The sequence below is a fragment of the Oryctolagus cuniculus genome, chromosome 18 (assembly GCF_051225735.1).
Source record: "Oryctolagus cuniculus isolate XC-2025 breed Fujian yellow rabbit chromosome 18, ASM5122573v1, whole genome shotgun sequence".
Classification (NCBI taxonomy): domain Eukaryota; kingdom Metazoa; phylum Chordata; class Mammalia; order Lagomorpha; family Leporidae; genus Oryctolagus; species Oryctolagus cuniculus.
Genome location: NC_142884.1, coordinates 25,565,160 through 25,586,088, shown reverse-complemented (window position 1 = coordinate 25,586,088; position 20,929 = coordinate 25,565,160). Strand labels below are relative to the sequence as shown.

The window sequence follows — 20,929 nt, the reverse complement described above, 5'->3', positions numbered from 1 at the left end:
CACACTGAGCAGCCAAGCAGGTCTCCCTGCAGAGGGCGGGGCAGCAGAGTGGCAGCTGCTGTGCAGTGTTGGGCACGCGCCCCGGCTCTGAGCCGCAGTGTGCTCACGGTGACGCTGGGACTCTCCCTGCCGCTCTGAAGCTTGCTGGCCGGCTATGCCTGGTCAGTGACGCATGTGCCTGGTGGATCGCAGCCATGGCGATGTTGATTGCACCCTCACCCACCCGCCCCACACTGCACCCCTGCAGGAACAACACGGACAGCCCTGGATCCAGCCACCACTGGCAGTCACGGCAGCCGGCCCCACTGCACCGCCCGCCTCCCACACCCACGCCCGGTGTCTGGTCCAGCACTGAGCAGACTCTGTGCAATGCGAGCTTTTATTGTTGCCTCCTCCAATGACAGGCCGGCAGGCAGCAGGTGGGCTGTACCTGGTGACCACGTAGGTGCGGGGTGGCCCTGGGTTTTCTGGCCAGGAGGGCTCCCTTAACAAAGAGGATCTGAGAAGATTTTATTCTGCAAAGAGAAGTCGGGACACCTGGTGAGGCCGGGGCTAAGAGACACCTGCAGGGCGCAGGCACAGGGCACTTCCTGGGGAGGAGCTGTAGCCTGGCACTGGATCTGGGCAGCTAAAGGCAGATCCTCTCCTGCACCCCGGGTGCCTGAGAATCTCTCGTAAAAATCCCTCCTTTGATGAGGAATGAGGAGGAGGTTCTCTGTGGGGGGTGCAGGTGAGGCTGGGACAGGCAGGGGCTACACGGAAGGCCTGGCAAGGTGACAGGGGCACCGGAGGCCTCCAGGAATGCACAGACCCCAGTCTGCTGGCCCCTTCTGTCTCTGGCACTCTTGCAGCCTAGCAGGGCCCGTCCCCGCCCACGCTCCACCTGCAGTCAGGGTTCCCGGCTGGACTCACCACGGCACTGATTGCGTGCCCCTTATCCTCCGCTGTCAGTTTCCCATCAACGCACTGCTTCAGCGCCAGGGCGTTTTGCAGCACTAGCGGGTCACTTTGGTAATTTTGCACATAGGAAACATACTCTTCAGGGGATCCGTTCAGGAACACGTAAACATCTTCCTGCACAGCCGGGCAGATGTCACAATCTGGAGAGAAACGGAAGGCATGGGTCCCGGCAGGTGCGTCCCTTCACCCGCCCTGGGGCAGCACTGTCCTGGAAAGCTGGCCCCCGCCCCCAGAGCACCCCCAGCCCAGGCGCCCGTGGCTGGCACCCACTGGCAACAGAGATCAGGAGCCAGGCAGAGCCAAGCAGCGCCAGGCAAGCAGCAGGCTTCATGGTGCAGGGACAGCCGCTCCCACCGCGGGGCCCTTTATACCTGCTCCGTGCCCCCAGTGGGGCAGGAGGGGCCTGTCTTCCCGGGGGGGGTTCCCTCCATGCCCTCCCAGGCCACAGCTTGCATGACCTGCAGTTGCAGAGGGCGCACGTGTGTGTATTGATATTGGCCAAGTCCAGCCCTGGATTAACACAGGGCTTGGCTCCTTCTCCCTCTCTCTTTCCGGGGATCTGACCATGGGCCCATGCCTGGGTGCAGGGAAGGTGCAGAACCAGTGGAAACCCTGGCTAGGCAAGGGGAGAAAGTGCCACACAGGGCCTCTGGAGCCCTGGGCCAGCTCAGCCTCTCGCACCTTAGCTGGGACCCTGACTACCAGCTGCTGTGACTATGGGAACTGCAGGAGACCCAGTGCCAGTGTGGCGGGCAGGCTGGAGCGCAGGTCCTCTCCTTCTCTCTTGCACTCACACCCTGAAGGCTAGGGGACACGGGGTAGACCAGTTGTCTCTAAACACCTACTTGGCATTTGACCACATTCTGCTCTTTGGGGTTTGAGGGCCTTGGCTGGGCTGGGAGAGACGCCCAGGTCCTTGTCTTCCCGTGGGGAGAACAGAACCGGGACACAGAGAGAAGTGCAGCATTGTGGAAAGGCATCGGTGGTGCACAGTGGGAGACGTGAGTGGAACGCCCTCAGGAGACAGCTGCCCTTGCCCAGGCTGGGATCACCCTCATCTTAGGGAAGATGGGAAGGAGCAGGGGCTGGGGGTGGGGCTGCAGGGGGCCTGGTGGTCTCCAGGAAGGTGTCCTGGCTTCTGGACCAGGATGGAAAGTGAGGCTCAGCTGTGGGGTGAGCAGTGTGGGTGCCGAGAGTCCTGTTGTGTTGCATTGGCGTGGAAGGTGCTGGGATTGGGCGGGGCCGTGGGCATCCTGCCTCCCCATCCCTTCCTCACTCCTGGCTCGCCATACCCAGGCCAGATTTACAGAGAGGTAGTGGCAGAGTGAGAGAGAGAGAGCAAGAGAGGTCTTCCATTGCCGGTGCACTTCCCAAATTGCTGCAACGGCCAGAGCTGTGCTGATCTAAAGCCAGGAGCTAGGAGCTTCTTCCAGGTCTCCACACAGGTGCAGGGGCCCATGGCCATTGGCCATCTTCCACTGCTTTCCCAGGCTACAGCAGAGAGCTGGATCAGAAGTGGAGCAGTTGGGACTAGAACCAGCGTCCATATGGGATGCCGGCACTGCAGATGGCGGCTTTACCTGCTATGCCACAGTGCCGGCCCCTCCTTCCGCTTCTAGAGCCTAGCTGCCTGCAGTCTCAGACTTTCTGCAGGAGCTACAGGAAGGCTAAGGCCCCGCCCACACTCCTGCCCCCTTACCTAGGGTTGGCTCCTCACCGCCCCTTATGTACTGCGCTCCCCGCCCCACCCCACCCCCCGCCGCCATCTGCCATTCTCTGTGGTTTTTCTTCCCTCCTGGAGGGGTGGGAGGGGTCAGGGGCCCTGGGAGGTTTGTCAGAGGAGCTGAGGGTGTGGCCCATTTCACATTTGGAGGAGAGGACTGCAAAAAGTTCATGGAAACTGGAATTTAAAGAGATTTGAGGGGCGGGCATTGTGGTACAGCAGGTTACGCTGCCATTTGACTTGCTGGCATCCCATATGGGAGCTCCAGTTCACATCCCGGCTGCTTCTGCTAATGCATCTGGGAGAGCAGCAGGACATGGCCCAAGTGCTTGGACCCTTGCTCTCAAAGGGAGACCTGGATCGAGTTCCAGGCTCCTGGCTGCAGCCTGGCAGAGCCCTAGCTCTTGTGGCCTTTGAGGAATCATCTCTCTCTGGGTCTCTCCTTCTTTCTCTATCATTTTGTCTTCTAAAAGAATACATAAATAATTTTTTTTTAAAAAAGGATAAGTTTATTTTAGTGCAAAAGTTTTGAAAATCACATATCAGTTTTGATAATAGCATCTCCCGGGAACCTTTTGAAGGCCCCTTGTGTATAAGGATAATTTAAAAAGTGAATATTTTAGATGTTTTCATGTCAGAATGAAGCATTGTTATTTTAATGAAGTATATCTGAACATCTATGTAATTTAACTTTATTTTTTTTTAAGATTTTATTTAGGCCAGCGCTGCGGCTCAATAGGCTAATCCTCTGCCTGCGGCGCCAGCACCCCAGGTTCTAGTTCTGGTCGGAATGCCAGATTTTATCCCGGTTGCCCCTCTTCCGGGCCAGCCCTCTGCTGTGGCCCGGGAGTGCAGTGGAAGATGGCCCAAGTGCTTGGGCCCTGCACCCCATGGGAGACCAGGAGAAGCACCTGGCTCCTGCCTTCAGATCAGCGCGGTGCGCTGGCCGCGGCAGCCATTGGAGGGTGAACCAACGGCAAAGGAAGACCTTTCTCTCTGTCTCTCTCTCTCACTGTCCACTCTGCCTGTAAAAAAAAAAAAAAAAAAAACAAAAAACAAAAAACAAGATTTTATTTATTTATTTGAGAGACACATGCAGAGAGAGGGAGAGACAGAGAGAAAGTCTATTGGCTCACTCCCCAAATGGCTGCAACACTGGAGCTGTGCCGAACCGAAGCCAGGAGCCATGTGCTTCCCCCTGGTCTCCCATGTGGGCACAGGGACCCAAGGACCTGGGCCATCTTCTACTGCTTTCCCAGGGAGAACCCTGTGCCAAACAGGATTCACATCCGGCAACTGCTTTTGGCAAAGAAGCACCCAGAGCTGAGCACCAGCTGCCCTTTGTCCACCTGTCTTCGGGGCTGGGAGCTTTCTCAGCCTGTCCTGGGTTTTCTGACCTTGCCACTCTAGGGGAGGCCTGGCCAGGGATGACCCAATGTCCCCTACACAGAGCTTGTCAGGGGACTTCTTGTAGCTTGGACTGGGGTTGGAGAGTTTGGGAAGAAAACCAAAGAAATCAGGTCGCTTCTTGTCACCAGGCATCCAGGTGTGCATGACAGCTGTGGCTGACCACGGGTTATCACCAGAGCACTGTTCACGTCTGCCAGGGAGGGGCAGTAGCTCCCCCTGCTGGAGGGGAGTCAGCCATTGACTACTTGGGGTCTCTCAGGAGTATTTGTCTCTTCTCCATCCGTCTGCTTATGCAGTCATCTGTTTATATCAGGATGCACTCACATGTGGGGTTTTATTCATGGCTATAACCCGATATTGTTACTCGTCTTGCTGCTCACCGGGTTCCAGATAAGAGCACAGGCAGCTGTCTCAGGCTCGCTTCTGCTTGCGTTTCCATGGACACCCTCGTCTTGTTGGTGCCAACACACTGTGCTCCTACATCGGAGGCTGGGGGAGCTCTCTGGAGGGTCTAGGCAGAGCAGCACTGCCCCTGGCTGACCGGGCGCGTGGGCCTGTAGAGTTGCAGCTCTCAGGGGCCGGACAACTCAGTCTGGGGAGATGCCTCTCTCCCGCCACTGCCTGTGGGTGCTGATGGAGGCACGGGGCACTTCAAACCGCCCAGGGGGCCCTGTTCACTGAGGAAGAAGAGGGAGCCAGGAGAAGGGGCCAGGCTGGAGTAATGGGAAGCAAGAAAGGCCCAGGACGTCATGAGCTCCCACAGGGTGAGAAGGAGGCTGGAGGAAGGATCCAGCTAGTGAGAGCAAAGGGGTACCACCAGACCTAGGAAGCCGCCCGGCCACCAGTCCTGGGCCCCCATGCCTGACCCAGCTATGATGCTCCCACCCTCAGCCCCGGGCTGAAACGCAGGCACGCGTCAGTGTTCTGGACAGCGTGTTCGCTCCCTTTGGCAGTGTAGACATGACCTTGATGCTTCCTGTGATTTTTCTCTGTGCATTTAAGGGGATTAGTGCATTGGGAGGCAGAAGAGGCGGGAGGAGGATGTGGAAAGCTGAGGTGACCCTGGGGCTGGGACAACAGAGCACTTGGCTCAGGATGGAGCCACTCAGAAAGGTCACTTCTCCTCCAAAGCCAACAGCGTCAGGCAAACATCCCCACTAGCTCGCTCCTCGCAGTGGGAAAGGCTTCCCATACTTTTCACCCCGGACCTGGGAAACCACAGGGCTGGGTCCTTGCCCACAGGTGGGTGGGGAGCCAGAAGTTTATAAAGCAGTGGCAAGCTGGCCACAAGCGGAGCATGCAGCAGCCTGCACCATGAAGGGGACTCTGCTTGTGCTGGCCTTGCTGGTGAGCGGAGAGCTGGGCTTGCAGCTGGGAGAGAGTGGTAAGGAGGGAATTGGTGGGCTTACTGGGCTGTCACTCACCAGTCATTCCACCTTGATGTGCTGAGCTCTGGGCAGCCTCTGGGAGAGACAGGGGCAGCTGGGAGGTCACTACCCAGGAACGCCACGGAAAACACCAGGGGCAGTGGGTCTTCAGATGGAGGGAGAGGCTTGGGCATGGAGGGGTCATTAGTTGTACACATAGGGGACATGGGGCTTCCTTTACAAAACTCGAGAGAGAAAGAGAGAGTGTGTTCCCATCTACTGGTTCACTCCCCTAGTGCCTGGGATGCCCAGGGGCCAAGCCAGAGTCTAACCTGGAGTTGGAACTCAATGCAGGTCTCCAGGAGCCCAGCTATTGGAGCCAAAACTGTGGTCCCCCAGCGTCTGTGTCAGGCCTGCGCCCGGGCACTGCCCTGTGGGGCCTGGGGGTTTCTGTTGGCGTCTTGGCTGCTGGGCCTAAGGCTCGCCTGGATGGTGCTTCATCAAGGGCACAGGTGTGCAGGCTCTTCTGCTTGGGCAGTGGTCAGGGCCGGGGGTCTTGTTTGTGGCTCCACCTGCTGCTCACTTCTTCCCATAGGGCTTGTGCTCTCTGTCTGCAGTAGCTGCAGTCCTGGGAGTGTGGGGAGCAATCCGGACTAGACTAAGTTACTCGAATTAAGACTTATTCTATGCATCTGCTCTCCCACAATATGGCGCTGGGAGAGAAGTAAACAGCTTCCGCACAGCTGCCTCCAGTTCAACCAATTAACTGTAGGACTTGCTCCTGATTGGAGAGCAGCGTGCTCGGCGTGTGGGCAGCCGAGTTGGGATTGGCGGAGGAGGACTATAAAGGAGGAGAGAGACGGCATGCACCGGGGAACATCTATGGGGAACATCTAGCTGAAGGAACACCTGTGCAGCCCCCGAGAAGAGCCGGCCGGCGGTGTGCCGCTCCCCTGCGGAAGTGGGGAATGTGGCCAGGGGGAACTGCCCTTCCACGGAGGTGGAAGGGATAGTAGCCAACCCGGGAAGAACCAGCAGCAAACCCGGGGAGGGCCGAGCAGACGAAAGAACAGCGCAGGGTCCTGTGTTGCTCCTCCACGAAGAGGGGGAGCGACATAATGGTGCCGTGACTCGGATATGAAGCCTAGGCAGGGTCCTGTGTCGTTCCTCCACGAAGAGGGGGAGCGACAGGGAGGTGCAGGGGTGGCGAGCGGGTCTCTGTGGAAGGTCAGGCAAGAGATGCCAGACACAGGAGCTACCTTCAAGAGGTGGGAAATGTGACCTCCAGGGCTCCTAGCCTGGTAGCTCCTCTAATGAGGTGTTTTCTGGTTGTGTTTTCAGCTGTAGGTTGCCCAATATTTTATAAGATCTTTGGGACGCTGCCCATTGGAGACAGGAACCTGTTGAACGCAGCTTTGGATTTGGTCCATGCTAATGAATCGGAAAAAGAAGCCCTTGGAAAAGTCCAGGACTGCTACAATGAGGGAGGGCTTGCAGCCAAGGCCTTGGATCTGAGGGTCATGGTAATTTCTTCTCCACGTCCCCCTGCCCCCACAGCAGCACACTTAAACCACCATGCACCAACAGACCAGGCAATCGGGGCTACATGACAGATGTGATACACAAACATGCAGGTCTTATTCCCTCTTTCAGCACATACAACCTTCAGCCACTTGCCATGTGTGTCACAGGCTGTGCAGCCCATTCTTTTGCTACATATGTTTCTAAAACACTAAACCACTCACATGCAATTGGTCATTGAAGAATAATACCAGTGCCACACAGAAAGCGTGAGGAATTCCACTGCAGGAGATTTTTAACCTTTGTCTTTGGGCATCTGATTCTTCAAAAGTAAGGTTGATCCAAATGCAGAATTCACTATTATGTGCATTAGAGAGGACCCAGGGGGACTGTTTACAACACATGATGCACTCCCATGCAGCCAACATGGCTGGCAGATGGGTCTCAGGGCTGAGAGATTTCACACCACCCCAGACTCAGCCACCTTGCCCCTCCCCAAGCCCAGGCCACGCAATGCCCTGCAGAACCTTCTCAGCTCCTTCCCTCTCTGGCTGGGGAGAATGCTCAGACCGGGTCCTAACACGGGATGTGGGAGCCATCCTCTTCTTGGCCCTAACCAATGCAGCCCCATCTCCAGGAGTGGACATGTGGGTTGGAGCCAGGGTGACCCAGGGGTCCTGGGTCGCCCTGCCCGGGTCCAGGACCTGCCTCTAGCCACCTCTGTTCCCACTCTCTGACTCTTCCAGTCATCCATCACTGGCAGCAAAGAATGCAAACTCCACTTACTGCAGACAGCCAAGGAGGAAGTTATAAAGGCCCTTCCCATTCCCGTAGCACCTGCCAATGCTCTGGGAAGGTGAATATTGCCACTGACGCCTGATCTGAGTGCCATCGTCCTGCCCTCTTCTCACCTGAAGCTGGAACCCAGCACCTGCCCCACCTGCTTTAGTCTTCATTCAGCTGATTCTAATAAAACATGTGTAGCTCAGTTCCGGGTGCCTGGGTCTGTGTGCTGTGTGGGGAGCCTGTGGGGACTGGTGGGAAAGCTTGAGACAAGGCACTGGGGGAGGGAGCAGAGACCCAATTGGCTATTCAGACTCTGGGGTCTGCACTCAGACAAGACAGAGGGAGATCCAGGGAGAGAGATCCAGACCCTGCCACAGACCGGCTGTTTTCTCCTGACCAGGTGCCCTGTCTCCCCGAGGCTGTTTCCTCACTTGTAAATAAGGTTGGGTGAGGGTGAAAGGTACCTGGAGCACAGGCTGCACCCACATGGATGGAGAACAATGGTGTCGGCACCACGGACAGCAGTCTGGGCACTGCCTTTGTCACAGTTACTGAGCCTCTAGCCCATTAGGCATCACCCCAGGAGTTGACCAGGCCTGGCTCATCACCAATCCTCTTGTCTCCGGTGGTATTCACATCTTCTGTCTCTGGATTTTTTTTTTAAGGATTTACTTATTCACTTGAAAGACAGAGTTACAGAGAGAGGTAAAGACAGAGAGAGAGGTCTTCCATCCACTGGTTCACTCCCAGAGGCTGCAATGGCCGGAGCTGTGCCGATCCGAAGCCAGGAGCCAGGAGCATTTTCCGGGTCTCCAACATGGGTGCAGGGGCCCAAGGACTTGGCCCGTCCTCTAGCCATAGCAGAGAGCTGGATTGGAAGAGGAGCAGCCAGGACTAGAATCGGCGCCCATAGGGGATGCTGGCGCTTCAGGCCAGGGCTTTAACCTGCTGCACCACAGCACTGACCCCTCTGGATTTTTTTAAAAAGATTTATTTATGAAAGAGTTATAGAAAGAATGGGAGAGACCAAGTTAGGTCTTCTGTCCACTAGTTACTCTCCAGATGGCCACTATGGCATGGGCAGGGTCAAGCTAAATCCAGGAGCCAGGAGCCTCCTCTGGGTCTCCCACATGGGTGTCAGGGGCCTCAGCACTTGGGCTGTATTCTACTGCTTTTCTCAGGCCATTAGCAGGGACCTTAATCAAAAGTGCAACTGCTGGGACATGTACCAGCACCCATATTGGAATCTGGTGCTGCAAGTGGCAGCTTTTCCTGCTACACCACAACACTGACCCCTGACCCTTGAATTTGCCAGTAGAGACCAAGACCCCACACAGCCATGGCCTGGGAGGACAGAGGAGGGGATGGATGGCAGCATTCCCGGAGGAAATTGCCCTGTCGTGGAAAGGGCTCAGGCTCTCAAGTCTTACCTGTAGGATCTCCCACCTGGGTGTGTGATGACCCCTCTGGGTCTACTTCCCACAGCACGAATGGGCTACTGCATTTGCCAGGAGCCCACCTGGGAGTCCACAGGGCAGAGACTAGTTTGACTTCGCTCCAGCAAACCAGATCACTGCTGGTTCAAGTGAGAATGGTTTACAACAAAAGTGACTTTTCCGGTCATCTCTCTCTGCCTGTCTGGGCCAGGGTCCCACAGTAAGGTCGAATATAGAAAGCTGGATGTGGGCATTGGAGCTGAGACAGTCAAGGCTTGAGTCCTGGCTCTTGTCTGATGTGCTGGCTCAATATGCATCCTCTTGTTTGGTTATTTGATGTTCATCTTACAGCTACCAAGCCCGGGCTTCCTGTTGGCTGGATTAAATGAGTAGGTCACACTGAAAGGTCTACATTTCTATTGAGAAATACAGAATGAACCTTGAACAGATGAAGAACCAACTCCTGCTCTTGTGTGGGTGGAATGGACATTGTAGACAGGTTGGCTATTCCACATCCATCTATATGAATCAGTGTTCCAGGGAAGAGTGATCTAATGTTTAGCCAAAAGAATAAATGCTTGAAGTCAACCCAGAGAATGTAGAAGAACAAAAACTATCAGCAGGCTCTTTCTTACCAGATATGTGCTTTCCCACATTATTAGCAGGGAGCTGGATCAGAACTGGGATGCCAGCAGAGCAGGCAGTGGCTTAACCTACTGCATCACAATGCTGGTGCCATATTTGTTATTATTTTTAAGAATTTTGCTTATTTTCATTTTTATTAAAAAGACAGGAGATTATATTTTTTAAAGATTTATTTATCATTTTGAAAATCAGAACTACACACAGAGAGGAGAGGTGGAGAGAGAGAGAGAGAGCGGTAGAGACACAGAGGCACAGGGGCCCAAGGACTTGGGCTTTCTTCTACTGCTTTCCCAGGTCACAGCAGAGAGCCGGACCAGAAGTGGAGCAGCCAGGTCTCGAACCAGCATCCATATGGGATGCTGGCACTGCAGGCGGAAGCTCAGCCCACTACAGCGCCGACCCCAGGAGATTACATATGTGCGTGTGTGTGTGTGTGTTTCCAACCATTGTTTTACTCTCCAAATACCTGCAACTGCTAGGGCTGGGTTAGGCCAACATCAGAATCCCTTAATGCAATCTGGTCCTTTCACAGGGGTGGCAAGGACTCAGGGACTTGAGTCAACATATGCGGGATCAGACGTGGAGCAGCTGGGACTAGAACCGGTGCTCATATGGGATGCCAGCGCCACAGGGGGTGACTTTATCCATTACGCTGCCCTGGTCTTGCAAAATTAATTTTACATTTCTTATATGCTCTAGCAGTCCTCTTAGGTGTTCACCAAGAATCAATGAAAAAAGTTTTTTCTTATCAAAATTATTTTTAAGTTAGAAAAAAATATTTACTTATTTGAAAGGTAAAGTTACAGGGCTAGAGTTGTAGTAGCGGATAAAGCTGCTGCCTGCAGTGCCAGCATCCTATATGGGCACCAGTTCTAGTCCCGGCTGCTCCACTTCCAATCCAGCTCTCTGCTATGATCTGGGAAAGCAGCAGAAGATGACCCATGTCCTTGGGCCCCTGCATCCATGTGGGAGACCCAGAAGAAGCTCCTGGCTCCTGGCTTCGGATCAACTCAGCTCCGGCAGTTGCAGCCAATTGGGGAGTGAACCAGTGGGTGGAAGACTCTCTCTCTCTCTCTCTCTCTCTGGCTCTCCTTCTCTCTGTGTAACTCTGAGTTTCAAATAAATAAATACATAAATAAATCTTAAAAAAAAGAAAGGTAGAGTTACACAGAGAGGAGAGAGGTCTTCCATCTGGTAGTTCATTCCCCATATGGCTGCAATGGCCAGGGCTGTGCCAGGAGTCAGGAGCTTCACCCAGGTCTTCCATGTGGGTGCAACAGCCCAGGAACTTGGGGCATCTTCAGTTGCTTTCCCAGGTGTATTAGGTGGGAACTGGATTGGAAGTGGAGCAGCCAGGATTTATTAAGATTTATTTATTTGAAAGAGTTACTGGCCGGTGCCGCGGCTCAATAGGCTAATCCTCCGCCTGCAGCACCAGCACCCCGGGGTTCTAGTCCCAGTCGGGGCGCTGAATTCTGTCCCAGTTGCCCCTCTTCCAGTCCAGCTCTCTGCTGTGGCCCGGGAAGTGCAGTGAAGGATGTGCAACTGTGCGGCTGGGGCCGTCCCTCACCTTGACCCCACTATGCCGATCACTCATACAGAGCGGGGCGTGCAGGGGCAGCCGCAAGCCTAAATCTAGGCTTTTTGATTCTATTTTTCCTGGAACATCTTGAACCTTTTTTTTTTTTTTTTTTTTTTTTTGGACAGGTAGAGTTAGACAGTGAGAGAGAGAGACAAAGAGAAAGATCTTCCTTCCGTTGGTTCACCCCCCAAATGGCCGCTACGGCCGGCACTGCGCCCATCCAAAGCCAAAAACCAGGTGCTTCCTCCTGGTCTCCCATGCGGGTGCAGGGCACAAGCACTTGGGCCATCCTCCACTGCCTTCCCGGGCCAGAGCAGAGAGCTAGACTGGAAGAGGAGCAACCGGGACAGAATCTGGCACCCCAACTGGGACTAGAACTCAGGGTGCTGGTGCCGCAGGCAGAGGATTAGCCAAGTGAGCCATGGCGCCAGCCTCCTGGAACCTTTTGATCTACCCTGGTACCTGCTGGTGCCATCCTCTTTGGGCAACACAGTGTGCAAAGCTGATCTTTCTGACCCCAGAAGATCTTCCAAGACCCTGGCGTGAAGCCCTGTCGGAGCCCAAGCTCTCATTAAACTGTATGCAAACGGACACGAGAACCCAGTCTGTAAGTGCAGCCTTGGGAGTGGAGAGCTCTTGTGAGGAGCTGGACTTTAAATGGAGCAGCTGGAACTCAAATCGCAGCCCGCCAGGAATGCTGATGTCACAGCTGGTGGCTTTACAGGCTTGCCACAAAGCTGGTCCCCCATCCCTTGCTTTTTTAAAGGTAAAGTTGTACGAATCCACTAGGGAGAGCAGCTGTGCACGCTGCTTTTTGCTGGGAAGAGAAAAATGGTGAATTTTTTTCCCCAGTCCCTATTGTGCACCTATTTGAGTGTCACAACTTTTATTAAAAGTAATTTTGAGGGTCGGCACTGTCAGCAGGTTGAAGCCCTGGCCTGAAGCACTGGTATCCCATATGGGAGCCAGCTTGAGTCCTGGCTGCTCCACTTCCGATCCAGCTCTCTGCTGTGGCCTGGGAAAGCAGTAGAAATGGTTCAAGCCCTTGGGCCCTTGCACCTGCGTGGGAGACATGGAAGAAGCTCCTGGCTCCTGGCTTCGGATTGGCACAGCTCTGGCCATTGTGGCCAACTGGGGAGTGAACCAGCGGATGGAAGACCTCTCTCTCTCTCTCTCTCTCTCTCTCTCTCTCTCTGTGTAATTATTTCAAATAAATTTAATAAAAGATTTATTTTATTTATTTGAAAAGCATAGCTATAGAGAGACAGAGGAATAGAGAGAGAGAGAGAGAGAGATCTTCTGTCCGTTGGTTCATTTCCCAAATGGGCACAACAACCACAGCTATGCCTATCTGAAGCCGGGAGCCAAGAGTTTCTTCAAAGCCAAGCACTGGTCACAGAAGCCAGAACAAGCAAGTTTAACCTTACCAAGGAGGGCACTGAACACATTTCCCCAGCACTCGGTGTAAGCAGTCCTCATAGCTAGCATTCTTACAAGGCTGGCTTTTGAGTGGATGGTAGTTGTGCAACTGGTTAGAAACAGAGAGGACAGAAAGAATGACTGGAAATCATCCAGAGACAAAACAGAGCAACTCAGGTCAGGCCGCAGCTCGTGTCCAGTCCTATGGGGGCACTCATTTGATGCAGTCGTTAGGTAGCCCCAGTAAGATGCCTGCAGCCTGTATCAGAGTGGCAGGTTCTGGGGCCTGTGCTGATGTGGACCAGGTAAAGCCGCCGCCTGCAGTGCCGGCATCCTCTATGGGCACCGGTTCAAGTCCCGGCTGCTCCACTTCCAATCCTATCTCTGCTGTGGCCTGGGAAAGCAGTGGAAGTTGGCCCAAGTCCTTGGGCCCCTGCTCCAACATGGGAGACCCAGAAGAAGCTCTTGGCTTCTAGCTTTTAATCAGCACAGCTCTGGCAATTTTGGTCATTTGGGGAGTGAATCAGCAGATGGAAAACCTCTCTCTCTCTCTCTCTCTCTCTCTCTCTGCTTCTGCCTCTCTTTAACTCTGCCTTTCAAATAAATAAATAAATAAATATTTTTTAAAAAGTGATGGAAAAGCTCTATCTCCCTGTCTTTGTAACCAATTTTTCAAATGAAATTGCAAGTAAGTGAAATGTTTAAAAATAATAACAAAATATGGCACAATTACTGTGGCACACAGGTTAAGCATCGAGGAGCGAGCTGCAGGGGACATTTGACGCTGTTGGCTCTAGGGGAGAAGTGACCTTTCTGAGTGGCTCCATCCTGAGCCAAGTGCTCTGTTGTCCCAGCCCCAGGGTCACCTCGGCTTTCCAGCCACATCCTCCTCCCGCCTCTCCTGCTTCCCAATGCACTAATCCCCCTAAATGCAGAGAGAAAAATCACAAGAGGCCTCAAGGTCATGTCTACACTGCCAAAGGGAGCCAACATGCTGTCCAGAACACTGACGCGTGCCTGTGTTTCAGCCCGGGGCTGAGGGTGGGAGCATTGTAGCTGCAGAGAACCTGGGTCAGGCTCTCACTAGCTGGATCCTTCCTCCAGCCTCCTTCTCACCCTATGGAAGCTCATGACGTCCTGGGCCTTTCTTGCTTCCCATTACTCCAGCCTGGCCCCTTCTCCTGGCTCCCTCTTCTTCCTCAGTGAACAGGGCCCCCTGGGCGGTTTGAAGTGCCCCGTGCCTCCATCAGCACCCACAGGCGGTGGTGGGAGAGAGGCATCTCCCCAGACTGAGTTGTCCCGAGCCCTTCCGGCCCCCGAGGCTGCAGCCCTACAGGCCCGCGCACTGGGTCAGCCAGGGGCGGTGCTGCTCTGCCTAGACCCTCCAGAGAGCTCCCCCAGCCTCCGATGCAGGAGCACAGTGTGTTGGCTCCAACAAGATGAGGGTGTCCATGGAAACGCTAGCAGAAGCGAGCCCGAGACAGCTGCCTGTGCTCTTATCTGGAACCCGGTGAGCAGCAAGACGAGTAACTTAATATCGGGTTATAACCATGAATAAAACCCCACATGTGAGTGCATCCTGATACAAACAGTTGACTGCATAAGCAGACGGATGGAGAAGACAAATACTCCTGAGACCCCAAGTAGTCAATGGCTGACTCCCCTCCAGCAGGGGGAGCTACTGCCCCTCCCTGGCAGACGTGAACAGTGCTCTGGTGATAACCCGTGGTCAGCCACAGCTGTCATGCACACCTGGATGCCAGGTGACAAGAAGGGACCTGATTTCTTTGGTTTTCTTTCCAAACTCCCCAACCCCAGTCCAAGCTACAAGAAGTCCCCTGACAAGCTCTGTGTAGGGGACATTGGGTCATCCCTGGCCAGGCCTCCCCTAGAGTGGCAAGGTCAGAAAACTCAGGACAGGCTGAGAAAGCTCCTAGCCCCGAGGACAGGTGGACAAAGGGCAGCTGGTGCTCAGCTCTGGGTGCTTCTTTGCCTAAAGCAGTTGCCGGATGTGAATCCTGTTTGGCACAGGGTTCTCCCTGGGCTCGAAATAATTGTGTGTCTTTTCTGCTCTGATGCTCAGCAAACCGTATTCTGTCATTGTTGGTGATAGAGTGCCTCCAGCCAAAAGAAAACAAAAGTGCTTAAGCTTGAATTCATTTGGAAGGCAGAGTCACAGAGAGGCAGAGAGAGAGAGAGAGAGAGAGAGAGAGAGAGAGAGAAAATTTCAGTCCGTTGGTTCACTCCCCAAATGGCTGCAATGGCAGCTGGGCCTCCTCTGGGTCTCCCATTTGGGTGCAGGGGCCCAAGCACTTGGGTCATCTTCCACTGCTTTCCCAGGCCATTAGCAGAGAGCTGGATGGAAAGTGGAGCAGCCGGGACTGGTACTGGCGCCCACATGGGATACCGGCACAGCAGGCAGCAGCTTTACCGGTTAAGCCACAACACGGACCCTGATTTTGACATATTGTGACATCTAAAACCTGCACTTTTAAAAATTAATGTGAGTGGCTGGCTTGTGGCTCAGTGGCTGTAAAGCCCTGGCCTGCAGTGCTGGCATCCCATATAATTGCTGGCCAAGTCTGGCTCTTCCACTTCCAATCCAGCTCCCTGCTATGGCCTGGGAAATCAGTAGAAGATGGCCCAAGTCCTTGGGCCCCTGCACCTGCGTGGGAGACCCAGAAGAAGCTCTTGGTTTCTGGCTTCTAATCTGCACAGCTCCGGCCATTTTGGTCATTTGGGGAGTGAATCAGCAGATAGAAGACCTATCTCTCTCTCTTTTTTTCTCTCTCCCTAACTCTGTCTTTCAAATAAATAAAACAAGTCTTTTTTTTTTAATTAATGTGAGGCAATATCTACACATTCACAAAAGACCTTCAAAAACGTAATGGAAGATTCATTTTATGGAAAAGTCATATGTGACTTTTGAAATTTTTGAAGTGAAATAAGCTTACTGTGTTTTTTTTTAAGATTTATTTATTTATTTAAAAGTCAGAATTACAGAGAGGAGAGGCAGAGGGAGAGAGAGAGAGAGGTCTTCGATCTGCTGGTTCACTCCTCAACTGGCCCCAATAGCCAGAGCTGTGCCGGTCCAAAGGCAGGAGCCAGGAGCTTCTTCCTGGTCTCCGACGTGGGTGCAAGGGCCCAAGGACTTGGGCCATCTTCTACTGCCTTCCCAGGCCATAGCAGAGAGCTGGATTGGAAGTGGAGCAGCCAGGTCTCAAGCTGGCTGCACCGGCCCCAGCTTACTATTTTTAAAAAGGAATTATTGGGGCTGGCACAGTGGCCCAGTGGGTTAATGCCCTTCCCTGAGGCACCAGCATCTCATATGGGCACCGGTTCTAGTCCCACCTGCTCCTCTTTTTTTTTTTTTTTTTTTTTTTTTTTTTTTTTTTTTGACAGGCAGAGTGGATAGTGAGAGAGAGAGAGAGACAGAGGGAAAGGTCTTCCTCTTGCCATTGGTTCACCCTCCAATGGCCAGCACGGCTGGCGTGCTGTGGCCGGAGCACCGCGCTGATCCGAAGGCAGGAGCCAGGTGCTTCTGGTCTCCCATGGGGTGCAGGGCCCAAGCACTTGGGCCATTCTCCACTGCCTTCCCGGGCCACAGCACAGAGCTGGCCTGGAAGAGGGGCAACCGGAAAAGAATCTGGCGCCCCGACCGGGACTAGAACCCAGTGTGCCGGCGCCGCTAGGTGGAGGATTAGCCTATTGAGCCGCTGCACTGGCCAGCTGCTCCTCTTTTGATCCAGCTCTCTGCTATGGCCTGGGAAAGCAGTAGAAGATATCCCATGTCCTTGGTCCCCTGCACCCATGTACAAGGCACAGAAGAAGCTCCTGGCTCCTGTCTTTGGATCGGCACAGCTCCAGCCGTTGTGGCCATCTGGGGAGTGAACCAGCGGATGGAAGACCTCTCTCTGTCTCTGCCTCTCCTCTCTCTGTGTAACTCTGACTTTCAAATAAATAAATAAATCTTTAAAAAAAGGGAATTATTTATTTATTCAAAAGGTAGAGTGACAGTGAAAGAGAGAGACAAATCCTTCAATTACTGGTTGATTCCCCAAAACTGCTTGAGGTCCAGTTCTATGCCAAGCCAAGGTCAGGAACCAGAATTCCAACTGGGGCTCCGATGCGGGAGCAGTGGCCCACATATTGGGGCCGTCTTCCACTGCTTTCCCAGGCCTGTTAGCAGAGAGCTGGATCTGAAGCTGAGCAGCCAGGACTCAAACCGGCTCTCCACTATGGGATGCCATCATTGCAAGTGGCTGCTTACCCTGCTGTAGCACCACCGTGGCCCCTACACTTTAAATGCTAATTTCCATAAACTTATTGAAGTCCTCTCCTACTGATGTGAACGTGTCCTTGTTTAGAGACTTCAGAGAAGCAGGCCACGCCCTCAGCTCCTCTGACAGCCCTCATGTTCCTGGAGCTCCCATCCCTCCACAAGGGAGGGAAACCACGGAGAACTGAAGACAGGGGAGGGCGAGCCCGAGCGTGCAGGGGCGAGTGTGCGCTGGGCTGAGCCTTGCTGTCACTCCTACAGAATGTCTGCGACCAGGGAATTCACAGGGGGAAGAGTCTGACTTGGGCTCCTGGGCTGCACCCTGGGGAGCCCCAAGCACATCAGCGCTCCCCACCAGGCCCTCTTGCTGCTCCTGGCCACAGTGGACAGCAGAAGGCAAGCGTGTGCAGGTGGACGAGAGCAGAGCAAGCCAAGGAAGTGGAACTCGCCTTAGCACAAGCTTCCCTCTACCAGCCCAGTCCTGCCACAGCAAGAACTCATGTGTGGGGCAGGTGCTGGGGCACAGCGGGTTCCACTGCTGCTTAGGATGTGGGCATCCCAGATCAGAACGCCTAGAGTCCTGTCCCACTGCTGCTTCCTGGCCAGCTTCCAGCCAGCCCCTGTGTGGGGGAGGTGAACTTGCAGCTGCCAAGACTTCCCTCACCATATGGGTGCCGGTTCTAGACCCAGCCATTCCTCTTCCGATCTAGCTCTCTGCTATGGCCTGGGAGAGCAGTAGAAGATGGCCCAGGTCCTTGGGCCCCTGCACCCACATGGGAGACCCTGAAGAAGCTCCTGGCTTCGGATGGACGCAGCTCCGGCTGTTGTGGCCATCTGGGGAGTGAACCAGCGGGTGGAAGACCTCTTGCTCTCTCTCTGACTCTGTCAATGCTTCTCTGTAACTGTGGCTTTCAAATAAATTAAAAAAAAACAAAATGGAAGGAGGCCATGGAGGGAGGGAGACTGGGGCAGGAGCTGGCAGCGGCAGCAGGGTGGGAGAGGGTGTGTGCGGGGAAGCCAGGGACAGAAGGGAGCTGGGCTCCCCTGGGGCATCTGGCGGGGAGCACAGGCGCTGGAAGAGATGGAGAAGCCGGGCACCACCCCTGCCTTTCGACAAGGCTGTACTTCTCTCTGTGTCCCAGTTTGTTCTCCCCACGGGAAGACAAGGACCTGGGCATCTGTCCCAGTCCAGCCAGGGCCCTCTAGCCCCAAAGAACAAAATGCGGTCAAATGCCAAGTAGGTCTTTAGAGACAACTGGTCTACCCCGTGCTCCCTGGACTTCAGGGCCGTGAGTGCAGGAGAGAAGGAGAGGACCTGCGCTCCAGCCTGCCCGCCACACTGGCACTGGGTCTCCTGCAGTTCCCATAGTCACAGCAGCTGGTCGTCAGGGTCCCAGCCAAGGTGCGAGAGGCTGAGCTGGCCCAGGGCTCCAGAGGCCCTGTGTGGTGCTTTCTCCCCTTGCCCAGGCAGGGTTTCCACTGGTTCTGCGCCTTCCCTGCACCCTGGCATGGGTGCGTGTCAGGTCCCCGGAAAGAGAGGGAGAAGGAGTCAACCCCTGTGTTAACCCAGGGCTGGACTCGGCCAACATCAACACACACCCACGTGCACCCTCTGCAACTGCAGGTCATGCAAGCTGTGGCCTGGGAGGGGCGGGGAGGGAACACACCCACCCTGGGGGAGGACAGGCCCCTCCTGCCCTACTGGCGGCCCGGAGCAGGTATAAAGGGCCCCGCGGTGGGAGCGGCTGTCCCTGCACCATGAAGCCTGCTGCTTGCCTGGCACTGCTCGGCTCTGCCTGGCTCCTGATCTCTCTTGCCAGTGGGTGCCAGCCACGGGCGCCTGGGCTGGGGGTGCTCTGGGGGCAGGGGCCAGCTTTCCAGGGCAGTGCTGGCTCCCAGGGCGGATGAAGGGGCGCACCTGCTGTGACCCATGCCTTCTGTTTCTCTTCAGGTTGTGACATCTGCCCAGCTGTGCAGACAGCTGTTTATGAATTTCTGTCAGGACCCTCCGATGAGTATATTTCCTATGTGCAAAATTACCAAAGTGACCCACTAGTGCTGCAAAACGCCCTGGCGCTGAAGCAGTGCGTTGATGGGAAACTGACAGAGGAGGATAAGGGGCATGCGATCAGTGCCGTGGTGAGTCCAGCCGTCGTGGCCCGACACCGGCTCCTTCCGGGGCCCTGGGGAGGGGCACTGTTTGTGCCCACCACAGCCGGGCCTGGGAATCTGTGGGAAAAACCTCCGGATGAGGACGCAGAGTTGTGGGCCGCCCCCCGTGGTGCGAGAAAGGACAGGGAGGGCGACTGCTTGGACCCGGAGCCCTGGGCTCCATGGCTGTTCAGCTCCCCCATGCAGGCCCGAGACCCTCCAGGGCCGCTGTCCCCACGGCAGCCCCGCTTGTGTCAGACCTCAGCTCTGGCCTCCCTGACCACAACCTGTCCAGCGCCCGAGCCCGAATCTTCTTCAAGATGTTGCCTTGGGTGCTGCCTGCCTTCGAATCTCACTTCCTCACCCTGACCCCTCGGGTGCCCTCCTCCACCCCCAGACCTCATGTTTCCTTCTCCCTGGACCCCTAAGGGCCATCTGGGGCTCCCGAGCCTGGAACCAGGCCTCCAACAGCCCTTCCTGTCCTCCCGGGCCTGGCGACACCTGGGGAAGAGCAGAGGGAACCCTGACTACAGGTGCAGCGTGGGCGGGGATGGGCACTAGGTTGAAAGCTTGCGAGAGATAGACAGGGCCAGGGGACTGGGGTCAGTGCATTCCTGAAGGCCCCTAGTGCCCCTGCCACCTTGCCAGGCCTTCCGTGTAGCCCCTGCCTGTCCCAGCCTCACCTGCACCCCCCACAGAGAACCTCCTCCTCATTCCTCATCAAAGGAGGGATTTTTAGGAGAGCTTCTCAGGCACCCAGGTGCAGGAGAGGATCTGCCTTTAGCTGCCCAGATCCAGTGCCAGGCTGCAGCTCCTCCCCAGGAAGCGCCCTGTGCCTGTGCCCTGCAGGTGTCTCTAGGCCCCGGCCTCACCAGGTGTCCCGACTTCTCTTTGCAGAATAAAATCTTCTCAGATCCTCTTTGTTAAGGGAGCCCTCCCGGCAAGAAGACCCAGGGCCACCCCGCGCCTACGTGGTCAGCAGGTGCAGCCCAGGCGCTGCCGGCCTCTCATTGAAGGAGGCAACAATAAAAGCTTGCGTTGCACAGAGTCTGCTCAGTGCTGGACCGGACACCGGGCGTGGGTGTGGGAGGCGGGTGGTGCAGTGGGGCCGGCTGCCATGACTGCAAGTGGCGGCTGGATCCAGGGCTGTCCGTGTTGTTCCTGCAGGGGTGCAGTGTGGGGCGGGGCGGGTGGGGGTGCGATCTCTGTCACCGTGGCCACGATCCGCAGGACACACGCATCACAACCAGGCGTAGCCGGCCAGCCACCTTCAGAGCGGCAGTGAGTCCCAGCGTCACCGTGAGCACACTGCGGCTCAGAGCCGGGGCGCGTGCCCAACTGCACAGCAGCTGCCACTCTGCTGCCCCGCCCTCTGCAGGGAGACCAGCTGGGTTGCTCAGTGTGAGGCCGTGCATGGTGGCAGTGGTGCCCACCTGTAGATGCATATGAGACCTCCCACCTCCAGGCCCAAGGGACATAAGGGGTGGGAAGGGTCCCTGACCGGACAAAAAGACCTAAAGCCCAGAGGGCATGAACGCCCCTGGCCATGATCCAGAAATCCTCTTTCCTGCCTCAGCTGGTCCCAGTGCCAACCCCCAACTGTGGATGGAGCTGTGACCCCACAAACACACCCCGCGTGGGGTCTCCCGC

At 55.3% G+C, this 20,929-nt stretch overlaps 1 protein-coding gene and 2 long non-coding RNA genes across 4 annotated transcripts; 2 read left to right on the top strand and 1 right to left on the bottom strand.

Moving 5' to 3' along the window:
- Window positions 1–366: 366 nt before the first annotated feature.
- LOC149120877 (uncharacterized) lies at window positions 367–1,326 on the bottom strand. The gene is made up of 3 exons (XR_016224564.1): window positions 1,231–1,326; window positions 913–1,100; window positions 367–515 (listed from the first exon to the last, which is right to left on the bottom strand). It is a non-coding gene; the product is annotated as an uncharacterized LOC149120877 (long non-coding RNA).
- Window positions 1,327–5,341: 4,015 nt separating this feature from the next.
- Window positions 5,342–20,313, top strand: LOC149120875 (major allergen I polypeptide chain 1-like). The gene is made up of 3 exons (XM_089318846.1): window positions 5,342–5,477; window positions 19,080–19,267; window positions 20,177–20,313. Exons 1-3 carry the CDS (start codon window positions 5,408–5,410, stop codon window positions 20,204–20,206), a joined length of 288 nt encoding a protein of 95 aa, XP_089174972.1. The 5' UTR covers window positions 5,342–5,407; the 3' UTR covers window positions 20,207–20,313.
- LOC149120876 (uncharacterized) lies at window positions 6,380–7,969 on the top strand. 2 transcript variants are annotated; one of them, XR_016224563.1, is made up of 3 exons: window positions 6,380–6,400; window positions 6,802–6,983; window positions 7,728–7,969. It is a non-coding gene; the product is annotated as an uncharacterized LOC149120876 (long non-coding RNA). The 2 variants fall into 2 exon arrangements; XR_016224562.1 differs by lacking the exon at window positions 6,380–6,400 and adding an exon at window positions 6,560–6,581.
- Window positions 20,314–20,929: the final 616 nt, after the last annotated feature.